General features: G+C 36.1%; 1 protein-coding gene across 3 annotated transcripts in view; it reads left to right on the forward strand.

Moving 5' to 3' along the window:
• Positions 1–27,634, forward strand: part of LOC105226683 (putative polypeptide N-acetylgalactosaminyltransferase 9) — a 160,099-nt gene that overhangs the window by 36,107 nt on the left and 96,358 nt on the right. For all 3 annotated transcript variants that reach the window (XM_049453730.1, XM_049453732.1, XM_049453731.1), the window contains exon 2: positions 20,737–22,984. In XM_049453730.1, the coding sequence (XP_049309687.1) occupies positions 22,411–22,984 (574 nt within the window). In that variant the 5' untranslated portion in view covers positions 20,737–22,410. The remainder of the gene's footprint in view (positions 1–20,736; positions 22,985–27,634) is intronic.

Consider the following 27,634-nt stretch of genomic DNA (forward strand, 5'->3'; position numbering starts at 1 on the left):
ATAATTATAGTTTTAAATCTACTACGTTTTATGAGTGAAACACAAATTAGCTTTTCTGTGCTTATACAAAAACGGCCGATTTAATTGTTTTTGAGGTAATACACCTACTAAACATCGTGTTTCAATTAAAAAAAATTAAATAATATATTAATTTCGAATATAGTGTAAATGAGATAAAAGTAAAAAAATTAAAAAAAAATAATTTTTTCATCGCATGTCAGTCGCTTACGTTTCGAGCTCATTTTGTAAAGCTCACCATGTTTCAATTGATTTATCTATAGCTGAATGTGTTTTGTTTGTAATTTTTTAAATTTTTCAATAATAACATGTCATTAACTTATTTCTAAATAAAAAATTTCTACACCGCAACAAGTACCGCTATAAAGTGTAGTAAAATATGTACAAGACTTGAAAAATTTGAGTGGTAAAGTTTGCATGGCCACAAATGTAAGTTTTATACAGGCCTTTGTAGCCATTGAGAAGTTACTTTTTTTATTTATATACAGTAAGTCAAGTAAGAGCGTGGTCGACTTTACCGACAGTTAATGAAAGATTTCGCTCTAATTCCTTCGAGAGCAAAATAACCTAGCCAGCGTAGCCACTGTCTCTCGATTCGCTGAGCTATGTCATTATCCTCATATAACTCGTTCAGTTCATCGTTCCATCGAATGCAATATTCGCCGTTGGGAAAGCGAAACGGACCCTAAATCTTCCACAAAATCTTTCTCTCGAAACCTCGTAACGGCGACTCATCAGATGTTGTCATCATCCATGCCTCTGCACCATATAGCAGGACGAGAATAATGAGGGACTTGTAGAGTTTGGTCTTTGTTTGTCGGTAGAGGAATTTACTTTTCAATTGCTTACTCAGTCCGAAGTTGCATCCATTGGCATGAACGATTTGGCGTTGAGCTTCAAGGCTGAAATTATTGGTGGTGTTGATGCTCTTTCCAAGCTAAATGAAATTATCCACGACTTCAAAGTCAACAGCCAAGTCCCGAATATGGTGTCTCTTTGTTTGAGGACAGGAGATTTGTCATCTCGCCCTCGATCACAACCAGACCCATTTGCTTCGGTTCTTTGTCCAACCTAAAAAGAGCAGAACAAAAGCGCGATTGTTGAGGCCAGTGATATTGTTGCGTCGTACTGCGAGCTTATTTTCTCTAGAAATAGCTTGAAGAAGTCACACGATAAGGAGTCCCTGTCTGAAACTTCGTTTAATCCAAATTCACCGATACGAATAAAACTCTCCTAGGTAATGTATTGGAAATTTATAGTCCTTGCGCGGTTGCTAGTTCAGAAAGTATGGTAGGAGACCTAAGGGGCTTCTGGCATTTTTAAAGAGTATTTTTTTTTAAACGTGTGATTTTCAATGAGGCGAAATTTCTTTTCGGAGTTGATATTTTTGAAAGCTGTTACTCGAATTATTCTCAGTTTCATAATAAAACAGACCGACCCGAACCCGATTTTCGAAAGAAAAGTTTGTTCAGTGATAGATATCAGTTAAAGTTGATTGGGTTAAAAAAAAAAACAAAATTGTCGGTTTTGAGGATAACAATCCACAAGTCATTCTTGAGACGTCGTTACATCCTCAAAACTTGGCTTTGGGATGTGATTTATCGACAGAGCGTACTCATATTTCTTTAAAAATGAATCCAACCATAAAGTAACAGTCAGTGGAGACCACTTTAACGCCTTGATTAATAACTATTCGTACCTTAGTTGGAGAAAGTTGATGTGGAAGACCTTTTGTTCCAAAGAGGGTCTGCCTTATATGCCAAATAGCTACCGAAACAATCACTTTATTGAAGACAACTCTTGGTGAGCGCATTATCTCGCATCGTAAGTCTGTGGGGTAGCTTTCAAGCTCGTCCATATAAAAAAAAACTATTTTTATATCCATATGGTTTGTACTATACTTTCATATAGGTAAATATGTACACATGTACACTTGTATATTATATAATTAATATTAGTTTTTGTTGTTTTCGGCCCAGAGCATATTTTGCATTACTTTATGACACTGTCACGGTAATCAACTCCACTGCTTTAGAATTATCTGCTAGTTTGTGAATTCATTTAAGCTCTACAGCGAATTTTCGAATATTGTATGAATATTGGTGCCCTCCCACAAAACAACAACAAAAATAAACTTTACAAAATTGTTTGTATGCTTTATAGTTAAATATTTTCCTACAAATAAACAACAACAATAACCTTGGCCAAAATTTTTTGCATGCTTATTAGTTGTTGTACAAAAACGCCAAATCCAATGAAATAATTTCGTTTCATTTTCGGGCGCTATCGATGGCGTTCCGAATCAAATTAATCACTGAAGCGTATGTCCTTATGCTGGTACAGCACATAAACGCACACCCATACACCTATATTTTCACACACACACACATATATATATTTTCAAACACATACATATACGTACACATAGAATTGGCGTGCTGTGAATAGGTGGGCATCTACATGCAATACAAATTAATTATATGCGACATTGTCGTTATTGTTATTGCTGTTGTTATTGCTGAACTTAATTTAGAGCAGCGCCAATGTATTAACACTTGGTTGTAGCAACATCAATCGAGGCATGTCGCTGCCTCCTCAGCTGGCGCCGCACAGATTCAAGCAAAGCTGTGATTTATGCAGAGGAAGCGCTGTATGTTGTTGCTGTATTTGTTGTTGCCACCGACACCATCATTACTACCCGCATTTAAGTATATTTAGACGACAGACAGTGGCTCTACGTAGCTAAATAGGGGCAACGCTAAAGGACACACACACGCAGACACATACAGATCCATGCTGGCGCTAGTGTGCGTGCCAATTCATGCATAATTAATGATGTGTGCATAATTAATCAATTCATCAGCAACAACAGTGTAAATATAAAATATTATATCTATATATCTACACATGAGCATACATATGCATATACTCGAGCTGCGCTGCCTTACAACAGCGCACTTCATCAATACCGCATGTAATCAATTTGCCGGCAACAAGATACGCATGGTGCACAACAATAACAACAATAATAGCAATAATTATAATAAAATATGTTAATTATGTGTTTGGCTGCTCACCACTGCAAAAGCATAAAGCATCACCGCATTGCTCATCGCAATTTTAAGCAAAAACGTGGCAACGACAAGGCCATCGGTTGGACTTTTAATGGCCAACGAACATAAATATTTATTTACTTATTGACCGTGTAAAAACACAAAACCGCAAAGAACAATGCTATACAAACCGCTGTTGTTGTTGTTGTGTTGGTAGAATGAAGTTCATGCTTTGGTGTATATGAGGGCGATGCGATATGTACTTAGTCTACAAAAAAATTGAAAAAAAACGACTTAACTTAAATTTGAAGAAACAAGAAAAAATATGTCAATGGTTGCACCGAAGCTTGAGAAAGATCTTTTCTGTAATACTCTTCACCAATAAAAAAGTTTTCCATACAAAAACTTGACTCTGATCGTTCAGTTTGTATGGCAGCTATATGCTAAAGTTGTTCGATCTGAAAAATTTATTCGTATATTATGTGGTTACTTTAGACAATAATTCGTACCAAATTTCGTGAAGATATCTCGTCAGTCAAAAAAGTTTTCCATACAAGAACTTGATTCCGATAGTTCAGTTTGTATGGCAGCTATGTGATATAGTGGGCCGATGTCGACAGTTATAACAAATGAGTCAGTTCCTTGAGCAGAAATGAACGTGTGAAAAATTTCATGTCGATATCTCAAAAACTGAGGGACTTGTTCGAACAAACATATGTACGTACTTGGATAAATCGACTCAGTTCATCATGCAGATCATTTATATATACATATATATCTTATAGGGTCTCCGTTATTTATATATATAAATTGTATAAACTCTCCGACGTTTACCTATAGGTGGTAAAAATTTCGTGGAAAATTTAGTATACCCTGTTTAGGGTATAAAAAGGTAATTGCTTCACAAAAATAACAGAAAGCAGTGTCCAACAGCTTTTCGACTGTGGGATGCTTTTCTCGACTTCTTCCGAGAAAATTCGCCGGATAAAGTCGATTTTTTCGACTACAGCTTGGTCTCTATGGTCGTTAACAGATAATACTTGTTTCATCGACAGTGTCTAAATGACCCAAATACTCTTTCGGATTGCGCTAACCTAAAATAGTATTCAAGAAAATTGTACTTTTTGTCTGGAGTATGCAATCGCAGCAGCCATCGTCTGAATGGTTTTATGCGCAATATTTATTACAGGATTAGACCAACACTACTTTTTTTAAATTTTCGAAAATCCGATGATCCGAGATCAAAACAATGCTGCTGTTTCGATTCGGTTGAAATTTTTATATCACGTGAATGTACTACACGATAGTCAATTTCTCATTCCGTAGCGCCACGACCAGGCGTTTGGCTCGATACTTATCGGCGCGCCTTCGTAAATGTGAAGAGAAATTAATAGTAAAAACTTGTGCTTATCAATGGTAGATATCTCACTTCCAGCTAAATTGATATCCATTTAATTTCGAACGAAATTTTACGAAGCAAAAGCGTTATATTTAGTACAGGAAAGTGACGGGATAAGGATCGCGGTCACTAACGCACCGTACAGATAATTATGTCGCTATCACTGCTCAAGATAAAAAGTGGCTATGCATGAAGTGTTGCCATATTTTATATAAATTGATTATGTTATCGTAATTGTCTTACTATAATAATATAATAATACGAGTAATAATAACGTCATATTCTTATAGACTGAACTTCTGAAACAGCTTTGCCAGTAGTTACCATACTTCACCTAAGTTCCAATAAAGCGAATCCGAAAAAATCCGAAAGAAGCACAACTCTGAAGTATATACTTTGTTGAAAATATATTACGAGTATTTGAGAATAAAAATATACAATTCGATGAACAAGTGGTATAGTCAAATCTATTAACAATGTGTTGATTTGGTAACTCTTTCATCTAAGCAACCTTTTTCTTCAATAAATACAAAACTATTAGCTGTAGTTTGTGGGTAGCGAGCATGAACTGACCGAACATACGAAGCTATAATTTATTAGTATTGGGTCGATAATACAGATTTTTAGAACCTTGAATCCTTAGCTCCTTATTCAATTGAATATTGTTTCAAAGTGATTTTGATAGGCTGGAATGAAATGGATTATTGGAAGAAGCTTTTTGAGAAATATCATTGTATTATTATTTTTTTTGTTTGGAATGAAAAATAATGAATAAGTTTAATAAGTATATCTCACAAACCACCAAAGCTGTTTTAACCAAATTAACTGATAGGAAATTCATCTAGCGTTTATTTATGCGGTGTGAAAGTGGGCTAAGTCAGGACATCCACCTTAAAGTGAAATCCTATATTTAAGAAACTACTCGACGTATTTGCACAAAATTTGGTTTAATACATTATCTTGATGTTTTTGTTATCAAAATATTATCAAAGTGGCAACCTGGCCTACATCGCATATACAGGTATAATATGCGTAGAACGCGGAAGATCTTATGAACTTCTTGCCCTTAGCAAAGTTTTGCTAATAAGTATTCATGGCAGAGAAGATCGAAAAGGCATAAAAGTCCCCGGAAATCGGAAATTTAACGCAAAAATTACATTATACATCAGTTTTTACTTTGTCGCGCTCAAAGTAATACCCAGCAGATGTAATACACTTATGTCAATGAGTTTTCCAATTCTCGAAACATTTTTTATAAGCATTTTTTGGGAAGGTCTTCAACTCCTTCAGCGATTTTTGTCTCAATACGGCCAAATAGGACTCCATATTGACCATTTGTCCTTCGGGAACAAATTCATAATGTACCAAACAACGAATATTGAAAAAATATTAAACATCATTTTGATTTTTGAGCGACTTCCGCGTGATTTTTGGTTTCGGCTCGTATTTTCCCTCCTTTCCGATGATGGTTGACTTGTTTGTATGTCACATTCATAAAACCATGTATCTTCGGAAGTTATAATGCTCTCGATGAATACTCGTATAGGATCGAAATTCGCACGATCAAGCAAGTCTAAAGACCTATTTGCGGTACTCTTTTTGAAAAAAATTCAGCTTTATCGGGACAAGTCGAGCAAGAACGAGTTTCGTACCCAAAGTGTCTACCAAAATTATTCGAGCGGACTCGGGAGATATATTGGGCCCTCCTGGCATCTCTCTAACACTTTCAAGCACCATATTTTTCACTATTTTAATATCTTTATCAGTTGAAGGTCGTCCAGAACGAGGCAGGTCTTCAACGATCTCTCAGCCGTCTTTGAAGGCTTTGTACCACTCGTAGGCTTGTGTTTTTGATAAACCTGAACCATCGTAAGCCTTTTTCAACATTCGCAACGATTCCGCATAGGAAATTCAGTTAAAGTCAGTTAAATTCGTTTAAAAATACAAAATTTGAGACAAATTCTTTGTTTCGATCATTTTAAATTATCTTAAAATGCCTCTCACTAATTGTCTTATGTAAATTTAAATTTCCCCTTAACAAACACTGGTTGTATGGTAATTTATTTATTGAATTGCTTGCGGTTCGTCGCATTTCAGACCGCCAGCCATTAATTGAAAGCATAACTTAGTGTCCAATTATGCTGGTCAGCCATTCGCGTCAACCGTATTATTATCCTTGGCTGTCGCACTCAGTTCACTAATTACACTCTTAACTAGCGACAGCAGAGTTGATCCTTTAACAATACTGTCACAGCTGTTAAGGCTGTTGTTGCATAATTTAATTAAGGTGCAGATTTTTTTTATTATAATTTTTTTTTTTTATTGCATATATTTTGCGTTCACTCTTTACTATATTATTTACGGTTATTTAAAAATGTGTGGCAAGTGACAACGGCATTAATGTTGCATGTTAATAAATTTATTATAATTGATTATTGTTGTTTTTATTTATTCGTTCTTTTGGCGGATATTTATCGCAATGCCTTTTATGCCGGCACTTTGTGTATAATTTTTATGAATGTTGCCGTACTTTTTATTACATTTTTTTTTGTTTTCTTTTTTGTGGTGTTCAGTGTTTTGAGTATTATATGAAACTGTGTTGATCATTTCATTTTATTATTTTATTTTATTTTTATTATTTTAATTGTTCACATTTTTTTAATTTTTTCCGCCTTTTGGTTTAATGATTTATTGAATCCATTTCCACGCATATTAATCATGGAATTACTGTTATTTTATGGCATCAGCAAGGCATTTTTATATATTTACCGTTATATTTTATTACCATGCAATGATTTTATTTGATTTGCTTGCAATTTTAATATTAAATATTTTCTGAGGTAAAACTTCACAGATCTCTTTAAGCTTTTGGTGTTGTGAGTATGAGAAATTTCTGTAAAATAATTGCGTCCTCTCTTCGCATTTAAAAAGCCGTATGATATTCAGTGATTCGAAGAGGTTCTTCTCTATATTGGCGAACTTGTTTCAAAATACGTACTTATAGTATGAAACACACCTGATTTAATATGGTTATATTTTATCTTTGTCCGTATTGAGTTTAGTTCTTTCAATCAAAATTATGATCTTTTGGTTCAAATCTGATTTCATACCCTAAGCAATAGGTTAGTTCGAGTCATGTGCTATATAGATAGCCGCTGTGGCTCTAATTCTAATAGAGATAAAGTCAACCTCCTCCTCTCAGACAGATTCCGTCTTCTTGTCTCGCTCTAGAAACTCAGGCTCAACTAGGCTCTAGAAACACCTGTCCAACATGGTTATAAGCTCTAGTGCAAACTGCCGGTCTTAGCACATGAAAGCGGAAATTCCAGAACACCAGATTCTAGTTTGTCCAGGAGTTTGTAGAAACAGGCTCAAGACGCTTGGATCCAGCTACATGGACAGGAATCACATCGCCTCCATCGCACTCAGCAAGCTTTTGGAATTTTTCTGTTCAGCTTTCTCAACCCATTCCACTTTTAATATAATAACATAATTTAAAATAAAACTTGTGAATACTGGCTTCTTTATTTAAACTTTCATGTCTTTTTCATTTTGACTCAGAACTTGTCCCCTGGTACCTCTGCTCTTATCGTAGTAAACAATGCACTGATTCTGCTAATTAATTGTTATCAAGTTATAAATTGAAAAATTCAAATAACATCATCACTGCTTCTGGTCTTTCATTATTTACAACCACAATTTCCGGTATTTTAGTATGTCGGGCAATATGTAAAAATGTTTCCTTAAAACACCCACTAAGAAATGTTATACAGCTTAATTCTGCATATATACTGAGTACCAGGCCAGAAAGAAGTTCCAGGAAACAAAGCAGATGACGGGATTGTCAAAAGTGTTATGCGAATGGCTACGGAACAAGTTTAGGAAATTCGGAAGTCCCTAAGATTTACATACTTATGTATATAGAACGAAGTCTACGAAAGGGCTGTTAGGCGGATCAGCGCAAGATGGAATGCTTTAAGTATATGGAGGATCGCTAAGATCATATGAAAGACACACTTCGTAAAACTCGTTTACTTTTTACTCACACGATCTCGATAGGATCCACTGAAAGTGAAGATAAGTTAACATGAGAGAGACGATGGAACACATCTACTTCAACGCTTTCTAGAACTTGACCCAAGTATCTAGGAACATCGAAGTTCAAAGGACTGGACGTAGTTTCAAACTTAGACATCAAGTCGCTCTTAAAGTTCACAAAAATGGACTGATAAATTAATTGAGGTTTTTCATTGCGAGCTATGGTCTAAGTGCCCTCTCCTATATCACTGATGGTCACACAAGTCCAGCACGGTGGAGATGATATGACCCCAGTCCACTCAGATAGATCCAAGGCCTTGAGCCTGCTTTTTTAAATTTCTGGGAAACCTAGAATCAGCTGTTTTTGAGTTTCCAGTTCCATGTGGCTAAACCGGTAGTTTGCACAAGAGGCTATATCCACGTTGGACAAGTGTTTCTTAAGTCTGCAGTGCTGAGTATAGAGAGCGCGACAAGAAGACGGAATTTTCCTCGAAGGAGGTTGATCATATCTCTAAACCGTGCTAGGCTTTTATCCCCAAATATTAGATTGACGTCAATAGTGCACAAAGTTTCTACTCACTCCTGATAGTAGAGACTACAGGAACATGTTTGTAAAACTCACTAGCCACAATCTGCTGGTGGCACATGCCTGCAAACAGAGGCTGACTGATCGAGATGACAAGAGAAGATGTCAAGAGCCAGGCATCAGGAAAACAATTGAGCATCTTTTTTTTCACTTGTCTAGCACTAGCAAGGCAACTTCGAAAACATTGAAAAACTGGCGGAGGTATGGTCAGTGAGGCCACTGAAGCTATAGAGATTCGCGTCAAGGCATCCTAAAGGATGACTACATCTTATGAACTATGTAAGGGCACAATATCTGGCATCGCTAAAGCCCAAATCAGTCTGAGTGTGGCTCACAAGCCTATTTGAGTATCCTAACCTAATCTAACCTAATCCTTTCAACTGTCGAGCTTAGATTGTTGATCGAATATGAAAGACTAGTTTCCCACAAACACACGATTTCCAACAGGGTTTAGACATAATGCGTTATCGATACAGAAGGGAATAATTTCTCAATCAATACCAACATATATGCAACATAACCTCACTATCTTATCACAGAAAGTGCCACATGTGAAATTGTAAATCAATTTGCCCAACAAAAAGCGAAAAAAAGACACACTATCAAATATGCCGTCATATCTGTAAATATATGTGCTTGTTTTCGTTAAAAGCTGTAAATTGAACTTATAGCTTATCTTGTTACTCATTTGGTGTACTTCCGTGCGGAACATTTTACCGAAACTATATTTACCACTAATTAGTGCTGATTTTATCGTTGCTATCGATACGCCAATTTTAGTGAAAATGAAAGTTAATCATACCGAGACCACAACACTTAACTTTGATTGACATGTAAGTAGATATAGAAATCATATTTAGTGAGTATAGTGAATTGTATGGGAGTGGTAATTAGATACTGAAAGCGTTTGTACGTGTGTATGTAATTAGAATTAATCAAATGGTATTCATTCTTACCCTCAGGCATAAATTTTAAGTAAAGGGTTATTTCTACAGGCATGTGATTCTCAAGAAGAAAAAAAACCTGATATAATTTAGAGTTACCATTTAGCCGAAGATTTAGTTTTGATTTAAAGATAAGGGTTCACAATTCAGGTTAAATTTCGACCACTTTTTGCAGCAATTTGGGTGGTGTGTCAGCAATAATGCGCCAAATATTCTTTTCCAAGGCGTCTATAGTCCCGCTTTCATTTTCCAGTCCCCACCACAGGCTCACTACGCGAGATTATGGGCTCACCAAAAGAATTATTCAATAAATTGATTGCTTTGTTGTCGTCTTATTGGAACCATAGGTCTTCCACATCAAAGTTGTACAATTCAGGAACGAAAATGTCGTTAGTAGAGACTCTATGTCCTTTGGAAATAAACCGGCTTCATTATTGAAGAAATATATGGTAGACTAATTATTCCCTTTGCCCTTAGAACAGACCAAACACTAACTTTTTGAGCTTGTAGCGGTGTCTCAACCATGGTTTGTGGACTATCATCACTCCAAATACGATACGAATGACCCATTAAACCGTGAATGAGCTTCATCCTTGAACCAAATTTCGTAGTAAAAATCGGTATCGGTTACCATAATTGTTTGGTCCCATTTAGTGGACTTGTGATGCTATTGATGGTGGTTCGGTTTCCATCCTCGCACGATACGGATTTTGTAAGCCAGCAAACCGAGATCCCTCCACAAAATCTTAAATAAAGTAGATGGCCCCGCTTCAATCGTTGCCTATTTGGGTCTTCTTCGATACTCTGCTCCACAGCAGCAGCAGTGTCTTCGGTAAACGGTCTAGAGTAAACGTGTTGCAAACCGATCCACGGTTGCTCAAGTTACCGACTCTGCTGGGTGATTATATCGACCGAACATTGGTCGAGTCGGTGGCGTTATTTTGTAAACTTTGTTCCAGAGTATGTCCGTAGTATAAAATGAGAAGCCTAACTGAGTATCAACAAAATCCGAAACTACTTGTAAGTCTCAGGGCACCCACAGTAGTGCTCATACAGATTTCCGTTAACTGTTTTACTACGCTTCCGAGAGAAATCTGCTTGGCGGTCGCTTAATATTCACTACATTTTCGCAACTTACGCGATCCACTAAGTAGAGCTTCGTCTCTGCCTGCCTTGCAGTTGGAGCTTCACTTTTTTTAAACCGCCTTCTATTCATGTTGTTTTTTCTCCATTTATTTGCCCAGCCAAAGCCTTTGACTATATTAAGTAATAACATTATATCGCTGATTTTCCGCTTTGCCAACCACTGCACACGCCATACCCAGCATAGGACGGCAGATGAAAAGCATTGGTGTGCAATCGGCGGCCAACAGCACACCGCACACCGCACAGCCTTTACGCGCTTCGCTCAATTATGTCCGGCTATCGGTTGATCAATTTAGCCTTGCCATTCAATTCACCTTTGTGGTTACACCTGACAGCCGCGCAATGATCTTCCTGCTAGCTTTTACCCGCAACACCTCAGGGAGGCTAACAAAAACTCAAAATGAATAACAACAACAGCACAACAGCAACAAAAACAATTCCCTTTTCAGCAGTTTGTTGCAACACCTTTGTAACATCGCTCCACACCAGCTTGTCAGTCGCATAGATTTTCCAGTTTTCAAAGCGGTTCATGTTGGGTTGTTGTTTTTTTTTTTTGTTCCGTCGTGTTCTCGGTTGCGCTTCGGTTAATCTCAGTTTGTTCGCCAACTAAACTAGCCATGTGCATTAGCCATTAGCTATTAGCCATTGCACTTGACTGCAATTGAGTTTGTTGACCACACAAATCGAACAAAAAGGTCTCTAGGTCTATGTACGTATGTATGTAATGCCTAGTAAGCATGGCATAGTCGAGCACAGCATTGTAGCAACAAAAAGGCGTAGCGTAAAGTAAATGGCAAATATTCTAGTTGAATATGCGTGTGTATGTATAGTATATATTGTATGAGTGTATGCATTGCTGTATGTTAGTCTGCGTACTAATCAACAGATTGCGATTCTTCTTAGCCTAAGTTTTGTACTTTCATACTTATCTAAGCATGCATGCAGCCATGGAGTACATACATATGTATGTAAGTAAGTGCATTTGAAAATTGTTGGTTTCGCTTCCCGTGGTTGACCGCCAGTAACCGGTTCGTTGTGGTTATTTGTTGATTTTTTTCATTAATTTCAAATGCTTATTCACTGTAAATATCTAAGCAATGTGCGCAAGCGCATATGCCAATGATTTGAAAGTTTGTAAAAAGGGAAAATTAAAAGCTGCAATTTTTTCTTACACGGAGAAAAATTGTTTTGTTCTGCATAGAAATTTGCGCCGGTAAAAGGTTGTTTAAAATATATGTGAATAAATGAAGAGTCATTTTCTTAATTGAGTTAATTAAAAAATTTTCTATTACTAATTGTGTAGACTATCTGCTAATTGACTCAATTAACAATATTTCCTTTAATTTTTCCAAACAGTAACTTAATTGATTCAATTAACAGTTGTTAATTTCGCAGACTATCTGCTAATTGACTCAATTAAAAATTTTTGTCTTCATTTTTCCAGACAAAAATTTAATTGATTCAGTTATCAAATTGTTCCTTATTAATTCTGTAGACTATCAGCTAATTGACTCAATTAACACTAATTTCTTTAATTATTCCAGAGAGCAACCTAATTGATACAGTTTGCAAATTTTCATTATTAATTGTATAGACTATCTGCTAATTGACTCAATTAAGAAGCTTTTATTTACTTTTTACAGACAGCAAATTAATTGATTCAGCTTGCAAATTTTTCATTATTACTTCTGTAGACTACTGATTAGTTGAATCAATTAACAATTTCCCCCTTAAACAGCAAATAAATTGATTAAGTTTTGACCTTTTTCATTATTATTTGTGTAAACTATATGATAATTGACTTAATTAATAATTTTGCAGATAATTATTCCAGACTCAATTAACAATCTCCCCCTTAACTCTAGACAGCAAATAAATTGATTCAGTTTTCAATTTTTCCATTATTAATCGTGTAAGCAATCTGCTAAATGACTCAATTAAGATGGTACTGTCATTGGTTATCTCTCAGAGCAAAAATTCGAAGATATTTTGAGTTACATTAAACCTCTAATTGCATCCGTTTTAATACAATGACATTAGTTAGAACTTAATTGATAAGAAATTGACATACAATTTTTTTCGGTAATGTTATCACAATTTTTTTCATATAACATTTAACTAATTGCACAATTAGTATTCATTTGGCAATAAATTGAAGTAAAAGTCTACTTTAAGGACTAACCAATTTGACCATTAATAGCATCAAATACCTTAATTGCACAATTATGGTCTTTTCGGTAATAAAATTTGTAATTTTACCCCTTTTTCATACATATATAAAGTAATTAAATGGTTTAAACTTAATTGATAAAAAATTAATGTCAAAGTCTATTGTGACATTATTGGTAAGGAAATTCATCAGTTTAGGTAAGGTTAAGAGGTCGCTTCTATAAAGGATATATCCTGGACAGCTTAGAACGCCTGACCTATATATTAAATAATAAGATCGTTACAGATTGAGAAAGAGGTTTAAGCCTGTCAAAAATATGTTGAGAAGGCTAATATCAGTTTCGTCTATGACTGCTGGTTCGCCGAAGCTAAGATTACCGAGATGTTTCAACCTCCTTCTTGCAAAGGCTGGACAGTGGAGGAGAAAGTGCCTGAATGTTTCCAGTTCACCATCCTCGATACATATCTGACAACTACGGGTTTGGTTACGATACATTTTAAAATAAAAGACAAGTAATTGAAATTTCCTCAGGTAATCGGTGTCGCATAGAATGCCGTCAATAATACTGGAATATTTGACAAAAATCTGATTTTGGGAAGCGAACTTCTATGGCCAATGAAGTCCATTGTATATTGGTGGCATTTGGAATGAACGCAGCTTATGGAAACCAATATTAGTCGGTCATTGTTAATTTTGTCAGAGCACCTCCGGTTGTGATGGATCCGGAAAGTCATTGATTTCGAGAGGCAATTGTTTTTGTTAAAATATTTAACTATATATACTTATAAATACTTATCGAGGGATAACTACGAAAGGAGTTTGCAGATTATTAGCATTTCGGTTTATTATCAACTCTAACAGTAATTTTTTGCCAGTGTAAAACCCGTTTATTATTAACAATTCACTATCTCTTCATATATATCTAATTTCCATCTGGCCTATGGTTAGTATTGGAGGTCAACCACTTCCCTTTTTTATTTTGTCGCATATTCTTTGCAAAAAAACTTGTTACGCAGTTGAATATAGAAATGTTGTAAGCATTATTATAACAATGGCTCATACATTAGAAGGCTGTTTCATATTTTGCTTTGGAGTAAGAATTAGTCGTATTGTAATATATAGATGGTATAAGAAAGAATTTAATAAAGTTGAGAGAATGTATAAAAAGAAAGTCTATAGAACAGAAAAGGCTGTTTTCTTTGTCTTACCTAATATAGCACCAAGTTTTTGCAATGTCTGTGCCATCGCTGGGCAAATCTGATCACTAGAATATTTTCTCACGTAAATTAGTTCTTCTAAAAACCCTTCGGCTTTTCGCAATTGGCTTAAAGCGCGAAGTTCAAGATACAACCCACCGATCTCTGTCACGGACTCAGAGAACTCGGCTTCAACGGTCTCCAATTATTGTATTGGTTTCGATTCCATTTACCTATTCTATTGTTGTTGCATTCGAATAACCTTATTTTTGCGTCCTGTGAAAATCGAAGTCCGATTTGGAACTGTCGTAGGAAAAACTTACCTATAATTTCATATTTTTACTTGCGATTGACCGTCAGATCAGAGTCTTCTTTCGTCAAAGTAAATTGTAAATAATTTCAGAGATTTTATTTATTTGTCTATCGATTGTGATCTTCAAGAAGTATCATAATATTCTTTATAAAATTATCAAGCTTCTGCCAGCCTTAAGATGGGATTGACTTGGTTAAAGTTACCCCCTAAATGAATTTCAAAAACACTTGATGACAGTGCTAGACATATTTATAGTGTTATATCCTGCGACATTTTGTGTGCTTGACATTCTAAGTATCCATAAGTCATACAAGTCTCAAAAACATAACCTCAAATTATACCACACATCCGGAAATCAAACCTTTTCGTTACATACCTTAGAAAATTATTCGGTTCCTATTTCTATTTCCTTCACTTACTTTGCTTTCGGTTTTTTCACTTTCGATTGGCTTCGTTAGTTTTCCGCATAATTCTCTACCTTATCTCATGCTTTATTTGTTTGTTCTTTATCTTTTTAATATGAACTCGTTTCATTTTTCCTCCATCGCTTGCCACAACATCATTAATTTTAATTGCAGCGAACGTGCTTCTTCTAGTCAGGCACTTTTTGCCCAGCATTATCTGCCATAGTTCGTAGCTCGCGGCTGCATTGCCAGTGCCAGATAATTATTATTTATTCTGCTTTTGCACGTTCATCTGCTTTTAATTTACCTGCATTTACGAGCAATGGCGATTATGCACGACTGTCCATGTGATTTTCTTGACTTCTCTTGCTTATATAACTTTAAGTTGTTTATCGCTCTCGTAATTGTAACTCTTTATGTTACTGTTTTATATATAAAGAAATAAATACTAAATTAAATTAAATATTATGTAGAGTTGCCACATGTAGAAAATTTTAAAAAGAAAAATCGATCTCAGTAAGATAAATAAAGGATAAAAATAGGATGTAATATGTTTACAAATTTTTAAAAATTAAAATATTTGTCTGAAAAAGGTTGCCACCTGTTAGCAAATTTTAATACAGGCATATTGTCAAGATTAACAAAAATTGAAAATATAAATATAAAATTTTCAAAAAATTTTAAAATTAAAAAAAAAATGTTTTGTTGCCACCTGTTTAAAATTATATTTTGGGTAAGGTTGCCATCTATATAAAGTTTTATACAAAAATATTATTGGAATAAATCTGATAAGGATTATACACAATTTTAAAAAGTGTAAAAAGTGAAAAAAAAATTTGGATGGTTGCCACCTGTTAAAAATTTTAAATACAAAAATATTTTTAAGATAAACGTAATAATGTTTGTAAAAGCTTTTAAAAAGTTCTAGCAGTTAATATGACAAAAAAAATTAAAGAGGTTGCCACCTGTTTAAAAATTTTAATACAAAAAATATTGCAAGCATACACGCTGTATTACAATATGGTTATAAGTTTTATTTGTTTTTAAGAACTTGCATTTCAAGTATTTTTCTTAAAAGGTTGCCACCTTATTAAAATGTCTTTTTTTAATAAAATTTATAAAATTCCGATTTATTTAAAAAATTAAACCGTTTCAACTAACACCAGTTTCTAAACGATTATTTAGGGCTGTTACCCTTCGTTTGGCAAAACATTTCCACTTTAAAAAATTTATTTCCTTAAGTATATAGATAAATCTATATCTTTCGCTTTAACTTTCGCTCCATTAACCTAATTGCGAAAATGTAATATGTATTATTGCTGCACACTTATCTTTATTAAAAACTTGTTTGCTATTTTGCAATATTCTCACATTCATTCACTTATCACCCTTCGTTCTACAAATCGTATCACCTCGTTCCATTTATCGAACGCGCTCACTAATTTATTTAGTCACTAATATGTTAATTGAAAACATTCTCATGTCAGTTAATTATCACTACAACAACACCAACGATTTGTCATTATAGTTGTACTCCCTCCCACTCACGCTCGCCCTCTCGGCAAAACCCACTCGGACTGCGCCAAGTTACACGCCACTCCACTCAGCAATATCGAGGTTACTATAATCTAGGCAATTAAATATGCCATAGGACAACGTGAAATAAGCGACAAACTAAATAACTGTAATGCGAAAATGGGAAAAGAATGAACGCCAATATCCAATACACTCCATTTTGCACTTTTGTTGCTCGCTCAGCTGTCACGGTGTAATTTATACACGTCAATCGTAGCTGTCAAATCGGTTAATGAATCAAAGTACGGGTGGAACTTTGAAAGTTGTATGAAGAAAGTGTGGACGAGGGGTGTGGTAATTGCAAAACGATAAATAGTTATTTACTTGCTGGTATTTTGTCAACTATGAGAGAAGTGAGTTAGGGTTTTTGGGTTGCGAAAGCTTTGTAATTTATTTGACTTACTTGTTCGCAAATGTATGGGTGTTTCTCCTCTTTCTGTGCCATTTTTTTCCTTTTACGAGTATTGAATGATTTAATAGATTACGCTCAACAGCGAAAAGCACTCATTTTTTGGTTAGTTATGCATGAGTTCTCGGAACATTGGGTGATTGAACGATTTTTATGTATTTTTTCGTGGGAAGGGTTGATGCCACGCTGCTGAGTGACTGAGAGTGGACATGTTGTTAGGAAATTTTGGTTGGTTCAGTATTTTATGGGCTTACCTTTTCGGTAAAGACTACGAAGTTATGTAATGGCTGCTATTGGAGTAGTGATTTAACTTTTTCTATTAAATTGCTGGTTCAGAAATGTTTAAGAATGCTTCCTGAAATAGTAAAAATGAGAAAATAAATTATTAGTTTGAAAATTTATCCGAAGATCAAAAAACCTTAAGAAAATATTAAAATTAGTTCAAGCTTTTTTTTGTTTCGAGTAGTGTTGCCATCTCGTTAAAATTTGGGAATCAATATTATTGATTATATTAATCAACTATCACAATATGAGTATGAAAATAATTATGTTTAAAAAACCGTGCAGTTCAAAATATTTTCTTAGAGCGTTGCCACCTTATAGTTTTTTTTAAATTAATTAAACATTAGAAACACTGCACCAATTTCACTACGTTTAACTACAACACTACAACACTACAAGTTTAAAACTGCTTGCAACTGAAATTTTTTTTTTGGAGGGTTGCCACTTTTAATTTTTTTAGATTAATTAAATGTTATAAATATTGCACTAATTTTAATACGTTTGAGCTTAAAAATGCTTGCAGTTCAAAATTTTTGCAGGGTTGCCACCTTTTTTTTAGATTTATTAAACTTTAGAAATATTGCATTCATTTTAGTATCTTTTGAGTCAAGCTTAAAAATGCTTGCAGTTCAAAATATTTGTTGTGCAGGGTTGCCACATTTTATTGTTTTAGTCAAATTTTAAAAATAATGCATATTTCCATAAATTTTGTTATATTAAAGATAAAGTTTGAAAATGCTTACAGTGCAAAATATTTTCTTGGAGGGTTGCCACTTTTTAATTTTTTTAATCTTAAGTTTATAAGTAATATCTACCTGCATAAATTTTGTTATGTTTGAATTCAAGTTTTAAACTTAATTTAAAATGGTCTTGAAATTTTATGTGGGGTTGCCACATTTTTTATTTTTTTTTTGGTTTAATTAAATTTTATAAATATTGCATAAATTTTTATATATTTGTTATCAAGTTTAAATATGCTTTTAGTTGGAATAATTTTTGTAGGGTTGCCACCTTTTATTTATTTTTTCGGTTTAATTAAATCTTAGAAATATTGCATATTTCCATCAATTTTAATTTGTAATTTGCTTTTCGTCGTGTATTGGATAGGCTCTCAGTAATTCTCTTAGATTTCTGGTATAACATTAGGCGTTTCGGGGCGGAATAATCCTTCTTCTCTCATTAAGCCTATATTGTCGCCTGCTGTTTAGCTGAAATTTTCTTTGTTACTCTTAAACTGGGACATACTGCTTATTTAGATATTTTGGACATACAGAGTTAGACATACATAGAGTAGACAATCAGCTAATTGTTTCAATTAAATGACTAACTGAAAATATAACACAATTAATTGACTAATTAACAAAATTAAAAAGTCTTAAGACAGACTAAAGCAATCACAGCACAACTTACACAGCACACTGTACTATGCCCGAAGTAACTATATATGTTCATAATACGATACTTACTTATACGTATCGTATATATTTTTTTATATATCGTATATATGCACATATTATTAATCTGATATGGCAAATTAAGTTTTAATAGCCTAAGCTACTTATGCCATTATATTTATTTACTTTTCTCCACACAACCACTCTACTACCCACATTTAACGTTTAACCACCTTTCTTTTCTACTCTTATTCTATGCTTGGTCCATTCATTTATTATTATTTCAATAATTTCCGCGATTTAATCGACCCATTGAATTGAAAATGAAATTAATTTATTGTAAATATTTATTCAGCTAAGTGGTTTCATATAAAATGCTTAGAAAAATAAATAAAATAAGAAATTGTGGGGTGTACTCTGCATATAAAAGCAATAAAAAGTTATGTATTTGCTTTTTTCCTAGAAAAGCAATAAAAAGTTATGTATTTGCTTTTTTGCTGCTACATAAATGCCATAAGGGTATATAATGAAAAAGTTGTAGTTGTAGTATATATTATGCCAATACATATATATATATGTAAGGTTAGGTAAATCTGGTAGGCCAATAAGCCTCTTATAGACCAGTTTTGGTTCTTCGCGATACCAGATGGAGTTCAGTTGCTAGGTCCAAGAGGAGTAGTCATCAATACATATGGGGCCCCGAAAAATTTAAAATAAAAAATAAGATCGAGCGTAGTCATCGGCTGAAATAAATCTCTCTAACTCCAGATCACCTGCGTTTAGATATTGAAATCACTGGTAGAGAAATCTATTGTAAATTGAACGGAATGTTGGAATATTATTCTATGCGATTTTGACTGGTTCTCTAACCTCTCCCAGCGGGCATTGTGTAGAATTTGCCCGCAGTAAGATATGCCTGCCGTAAGAGGCGACTAAAATCCGATACTCACTATGTCTGTTCTTTGGATTGTCTCGAAATTTCAACATATTTTTGTCGTAAACAGCTTGAACTGGTATTATAGACTTTGAATGAGATTCCGTCTAGTGAAAAGATATTTTAAGTTCGAACGACAAATGCATCTAGCCATTGAATTTGATGGATACTCAACTGATAGTAGCGTAAACTACAAGGTCTGACCGGAGACATAAATCTGGTACCACAGGAAGCACTTAGTTCTTGGAGTTCGCTCTAATGTGTTCATTGGGTTTGGCCCTGTGGGAAGATTCGTGGTGGCTGTGGCAGGTAGCCTGAAAATTCAGTTCAATAGGAAGTCGCAATGAGGCCGACTGCCAGACTCACAGCACGGCACTGATGTTAGGTCGGCCTCGAACTCGACTAACTTGGAAAAGGTATCCCTTCCACCTGACTAATTGGAATATACGCTTTTTATAACTGTGATGTTATTTGGGGAGCATTGTTTTGATCTATATGCTTTCAAGCTGTGTGGGGTAAGGTCATTGCTGGCATGTTCTGATGTAAAAACACCACGATAGTTGGTTCTCTGACCGACTAACCCAAGTACAGTACATCAACCCACACCGTTATTTAAAGTCTGTTGCCATAGGTCGCCTGTATTTGAGAATCAACTGAGTAGGATCTGTGCAAAAATCATGTTTTTTCGAAGAAAATCGTAAAAAAAAAAAAGTTAAGTATGGAGGAAACTTTTAAAATGCATTTCTGACACTCCTCTAGTTAGCAAGCAATAGCGTAACCTTAAGATCTACATGAAAAGCTTCAACTTTCCACTCAGTCATTTTCAAAATGCTATACTTTTGTTAAACGCATTCTCTTTCTTTTTTCTTTCGCAGATAAATAAAATCGAGAACAAAAACAATAGCAAAGAAAACAAACGAAGCAGCAGCGGTGAAATGAAAATAAAAATCTACATGGGAAGCACTAAGGAAACGACATAAAAGTAAACAAAAGATAAGAGCCTTTTCACCAGCTCGAGTAACTGAACGTGCCTGCCAAGAGAGCGCGGGATTGTGATGAGCCGAACTGAAGGCCATAGACACACACACATCGATATGTACTAATGCGATGAACCGAGAACGACAATGCGGTTAAGGTCAACACAGTAAAAGCGCAAAAGAAAGGAATAAATAAAAGTGGAAGGCAACAAAACCAACTAGTGCATAACGGTGAAACGGCAATAAATACAAATGAAAAGCGTAAGCGAAGAAGCAGAGCATAGACAGAGAGATAGTCCTCGCAGTTTGTGATTTCCGCGCATATTTTTTGCGAACACTTGCGAAAGCAACGGTAAAAGACGCACGAAGAAGCATACGAATCGGCAAGAAAAACAAAAAAGTGAGAAGCGAAAATATTATGCTGGTGTGAAAGAAAAGTTGAATGAGAGAGCAGCGCAAGGTAAATACAGCTAATGTCATTGACGTGGAAAACTGCAAACGTAAACAAAATTTTAAGTGCGACGCTAAAGTTTTAGTGGCCAGGTGAAGCGAAGCGAGCAACGAGCGGAAGGAAGAAAGCGTAAAGGAGCACAATAGTAACAGGAAGAAACGTTGAATAAAAAAAAATTTAAGAAAAATATCAAAGCTAAAACACAAAAAAAAAAATTCTAGCAAAATATCAAAGCTAAAAGCTGGCAAAAATTTGCAAAATTTGTTTATAAAAAAATTAAATAAATTATTTATAAAAAATAAAATAAATTATTTCTAAAAAATAAAAAAAAAATATTTCTAAAAAATAAAAAAAAAAATTATAAAAAAAATTTTAAACGGGAATTGAAACAAACCTACGCTACAACCCAGTAAAAGCGTGCCGCACCATATTTTATATTTTTCCTAAAAAAAGTAATCAGCAAAACATATCAATAGCATTTAAATAAAGAAATAAAAATTTTGAAGCATATCTGCAGGCGCAAGCGTCTATAATAACTGGCAGTAAAAGCACAGAACGCTGCTTCAACTAAGAAAAGTAGAAATCACAAAACTGAAAGGAGAAAAGGAATCACAACGACAATAACAACTAACATTAACGCATTTACTCAGCCAAACAACGACGCTGACGCCCAAGGGTATGCTAACAAATTGCGCAAATAAATAAACACACATACACAAGCAGCCATATGTAACGCAGCAAGTCGCTAGGTAAACGAAAATCGGCGCTACGCAATCAGCTAAAGCGACAAAGCATAAATTACAACTAATTGAGGCATACATTTAGGCGCATAATAAACAAATCTCAGCACAGCACTAGCGCAGTGACGTGACGCGCAGGCACACAACGCAAATAACTCATCTTTACTGCAAAAGTAGAGCAACCAACAGCGCAGGCGTGTGAATGCAAGAGTGTGGCAACCATAGCGTCCATGCATTTAGATGAAATATTGGCAATAGTGACGCGTAAAACATTGAAAAGCAACAACTACTAGTCAACGGCGCATAGCGCACACACCGCACTACACAAACACAAACAAAACGCGCAAATAAAGTTAGACGCAACGCACACAAGCACACGAAATGGCGTTCATTTGGCGGCGACGCTCAGCGTCCATTGTGAAAATCGTGGCCGTACTCACCGCCATCTGGTTCACAGTGGCGTTCTTCATCTACCACGATGATGCGGCACAAGGCAGCGGCAGCAACAAATGGAACGGCATGTCACTGGCGCTGAAAAGTGTCGCCGGTGGTGGTGGCGGCGGCGGTGCGGCCCCTAACGCGCTCGACGCTGAGCAGGGCATTTATGAAGCCGGTGGCGGTTTCGGCGTTGAACGTGGCGGCGTGGCAGCGGACGATGGTGGCGCCTACGTGGAGGGTGGTCGACGCGAACAGCGACGCGGTGTGGGCGATGTGCCGCCACTCGAGCACAATCAGCTGCTGGCAAATGAAGATATTGCCCAACGGGCGGCGGCTGGTGACGATGCAGCCGACGCGATTGTGGGCAATTTCGCGCCAGACCTTAATGTGGGCGATGAATCAGTGCAGAATAATGTGGTGGTGGCGGCGCAACCAAACGAACACGTCTATCGTGGCAAATTGATTGCAGGCAATAAACCCAGCAGGAGCGCCAACAAAAAGGTGCCCGAAGATGATGGTGAGTTGGACTGGCATTTTAGTCATGTTTTACATACTTACATACTATAGTATATATACATATTTACATATATAAATTTATAAAAAAGCATATATAAAGTAAATATGCACCTTTATATACATATATACATTTACTACACTTTGTTTTTGCTTAATTTTTGCTGCGCTTCACCGTTTTGTGTTCGGCGCTGACCGTGCGACATTTGCGCGCATTAATTTTATGGCGCTGCTGTCTATTTGTTTAAGTAGCCAGCTCATCAAATTAATTTCGTGCATTTATATACAAGCAAAATTAAATATATATACCCTTATTTACTTTATAAACCATTAGGCATTGTGCTAATTCCTGGCGTTTGCATTTTGCGGGTTTTGCTGATGTTTGCTAAAGCTGTTTGCTTTGTTGTTGTGTTTAGTGGTTGTTAAACGCTTAGCTGTTAATGCAAATGTCTAATTTGTGGCATCAGCATTTGGCGTGATATATTTTTTATTGCAAAAAGGTAGATATTGCATAAAACGGATTGTTATACTCTGAACAGTATATATGAGTTAGTTAGTTTGTAAGACCTAGAAAGGAACGTTGAAGACCCTCAAAAATGTATATAAATCTTCAGCTTAGGTTGAGTGAAATCTCTGATAGCACTTGGACTGCTATATGTGGTCCTTTGTGAAGCCATAAAAGAGAAGAACTCATGTGTTCGAACTTATAAATTAGCAAAACGCAACAAAAATTTGCACAGGCCTTTAGTTTCCATTCCCGACAGTTCTGTGTAATGTCTGAAGATGGGTATGCGCTCCCAAGAGTTTAAGGTTTGACCTCCCAAAGGCGAAACAGTCAAGAAAAAAGTGTTGAATAGTTTCAACCTCATCTTCTTCCATACAGCTTCTGCAGATGGCGCCTGATAAGATTCCCAACTTTACAGCATTGACACCAATAGGCACCAATGGCCTGTTAACAGCTCCACAACTTCAGAGATGCCAGCCTTACTGAGAGTAAAAAGATCATTAGATCTTTGCGATCGATCTTGGGCCAAAAGGCTTTTGCGACGGCGTATGTATCAATGGTGGCTTTGCTCTGACCAAACTTCCGCGAGGCCCAACTATCTAGCAGTAGAACACAAGAGGATATGGGAGCACCGACCTCCCATTCTACCGGTGGCGGTACTAGGGTGCCTTTCCTTGCTAGCTAGCTGGACAATTTCCTGCAATTCCGCTATGACCCGGCATCCATACCAGTGTTATCACGAAGACAATCGAGAGTATATTGATGGCGAGGTTAGGAACTCCACGACCAACTTTGAGCGCACTGTAAATGAGTTCAAGACTAGTACCGCCGATATGCTACCTGAGTAAAAGGTTATTTCTCGGAAGGAGGCTGCACTCCGGCGTAGCAGCAACTTGCAATACTCATGAAATCTGAAGCTGGAGTTGATAGAGAGCTCCTAAAGCTAAACCGCTCCACCAATCTTTGATTCATCCCTAAAGAAGCTCACTTGCCCTCGTCTTCAACGGCTTCTTCCCACTCACAGCTTCTTTGTCGATATATGATCAGAGAACGAATCGCCAGAGTTCGTTTTGGCGACTCCATGATTTAAGTGATCCGGTATGAAATAAAAGTGTATGAGGATGTCCGAGTGTTCAGATACAAGTTCTCGAGTTTCTTTGCAAATGTGCTCCTTTCTAGAGCCCTCCACAACTTCAAGGCTCCATAGAACCACTTTTGGTGAGAGACCCCACCTTTTGTTAATGGCTCCTCTATGGCAGTATAAGTCAACCATGTCTTCCTTGATTTTTCTTCGATATACGGCTTCCTATGATAAAAGCTTCGTATGAGGATAAGCACTAGGGATTCTACTGTATCTGCCGGTCACAGACGGATGTCTCCCATTTGGGACAGCGGTGTCACCGGGATCTTATATCTCCTAGTAAATAAAACCATCTCGGTTTTAATTCGGTTGATGGCAAGACCACTTCCGAAATCTCAATTCGTTACGACGCAGAGACACCCCCGCTTCAATTCATAGAACCTATTCACAAAAATTTCCTTTGACCAGAAGCCCATAAACCATGAACAGCTCATTAAGCTGAGCCTATTTAACAGTCGGTCTGCCCGCAGCGTCCTTACCCTCACTTGTTGTCAATATTATATAGTGGCTTGCTAATTATTAGAGACTTTTTCCATTCGCTCTAATAGTCGTGCTTTTCTCGCACTACTATTACCGGAATGAGCGCAGAGAATATTCTTTAAGACGATCTTGACAGAAGCATGGCAAAGAAAGTTAAAACCAAAAAAAAATTATTTTCGTGACGACATATCAAAAGAACACAACGTTCCTATACACTATTTGTAGAAAGCACGCTAGGAACAAGATTTGTCATATTTTTATGACGGCACACGCCTGTAGAATGGGGCTGAAAGATAGTTAAGAATGCAAGAAGTTTCAAGGGCCAGGTACCAGAGAAACAATGGAGCACCTCTTGTAAACTTGTTCTGCATTAGCAAGGCAACGCTTCATGGTATGAGATACTGGAAGAGGTATCGTTGGTGAGGCCGCAGTACCTATTAAAATACTAGTCATGGCCTGGCATCCTGATGACTTACTACTTCGGTTCGCTAAGGATCACAACTGACAAATGTTTAGCTCATTAGCCGACCAGACTAATCTAACTTTTGAGCTCACTAAATATCCTCTTTTCAAAATGTTATCTCATTGTGATCCTCTGTGAAAATTGATATTCTGAAAAGGGCTTAAGAACTTCAACTGTTTTGCTGACAAGAAAAAATTCTGCTATAGTAAATTTGATCAGGCATCCAGACTTAAAAGTAGAAGAGGAACCTTAAATGTTTTTTATAAATCTGAATAAAATACAAAAAAGTAGAAAGAGTAGAAAAAGTTTGACCAAGATGTTCTGGGCTTTGGAAGAACCTCCTAAGTCGCAATCAGTCCAAAGAATAATATAAGGTATCTTTAATTTTCTAAGTAAAAAAAGAAAGGAAAGAGATTAAAAAATGTCTGCAACGTCTCCAAATTTAATACATGCCTCAACCGAACTTGCTATAAACACCTTAAAGTCTGCAACATGAAACTGACATTGAAGAAGAACGCTTGCAAAAAATTGCATAAAATCAATGAAGCTCACAGAAATGCTGCGATAACTGCAATTATGGCTGCAAGCAGCATAGTCTCATATATACATATACATATATGTATATATGTATATACATACATACACACATCCACTTGTGGAAGCTTACAAAAGCACAAATCTCTAAAACATATAGTCAAACATGCAAAGCACAGCATGTGGCATGCCACATATAAAGCAATATTTGCTTTCTTACATTGTCTGAGCAAGCAGCGAACACTTTCGAAAGACGTGCAAGAAGAAACTATGCTATTGTGAATAAATATGTGCATAAATGCATATTTAAACATACATACATACAGAGGAATACTTGCAACAGCGCTTGCTGCAACGTTTTCGCTATTTACACAGCCACGCAAAGCTGCAGCCTTGCAACCATAAATATATTTACATACATATATGCACATATTTATGTATATATAATATATATATATAGAAAAAACTTTATACATATATACATAGATCTTTATATAAATAATCGTAGTGCTGCGCCTTGCGCTTCCTCAACACGACATTCGTCAATTGAGCGCGAATGCTTGTCGTCCACAATTCATCTGACGGCTGGCATTTAAGATTTTCATCGTTGTTGGCAAAAGATTAAAGTGCGATTTAAATGCGCCTTCGGCTTAAATTGCCGCGCCACGCAAACTTCAGTTGCGCGCTTGAGCCGCAGCCAGCCACTGTGCCTGCCACATGCCACATTGTACTTGCGCCGGCACTTGGTTGCCAATGATGTGGCAGTGAAGTGCAAAGTGATTGCTGCTGTTACTCTCGTCGTTGTAGTTGTTGTTGTCGTCGTTGGCATGAATGTAATGTTGCAAATCACTAAACGCACACGGACACACATACAAACACAGCCACAAAGATATTGTTATAGTCTACTGTCGCTTGAATGGGTGCTTTTCGTTGTTGTTGTTGTTGCTTTCTTGAAAGCATTTTGCGTTTTTATTTATTTCTAGTTGTAACTTTTAATTTGCCTATTCGTTTTTATTGTTATTGTTGTGGCCTACATGTTGTCAATGTATTCGCACGACGCTGATTTACGAGCGTTTATAGCCGGCCCAAGCAATTACGCAGACAAATGGTTTTGAGAATCCGTTTTTAAATAGTTGCTGGCACATTCTTCCCTTTAATTGCGCTATTTATTGAGGAGGCAAGAATTCTGGCATCGTTAGGCATATTTAGTGCCACGAAGGGTACCTAGACTCCGCGTTGTTACACAAAAGGTTTCTGTATTTCTAAGATTGGATAGTGTGCATGTCCTCTTTTAAGGGTCTGTGTTTATTCGAAAGAATTTCAAAAGGTATCTCTGTATGTTAGGCTTCGTCTTAAAATGAAGATCCGTTTGCACATCTAAAGCTCATACTGTTAAAGGTTATTTTGGACCAGGTAACATAACAGGAAGCCCAAGAAAAATTCATGAAATAAAGTTCTACTTCTCTTTGTTTTTCTCTTTTTTTCTCTCTCTCTATCTTTGCTCTCTCTCCCTCTATCCCTTGCTTTCTAT

Source organism: Bactrocera dorsalis, chromosome 3 (assembly GCF_023373825.1).
Source record: "Bactrocera dorsalis isolate Fly_Bdor chromosome 3, ASM2337382v1, whole genome shotgun sequence".
Lineage (NCBI taxonomy): Eukaryota > Metazoa > Arthropoda > Insecta > Diptera > Tephritidae > Bactrocera > Bactrocera dorsalis.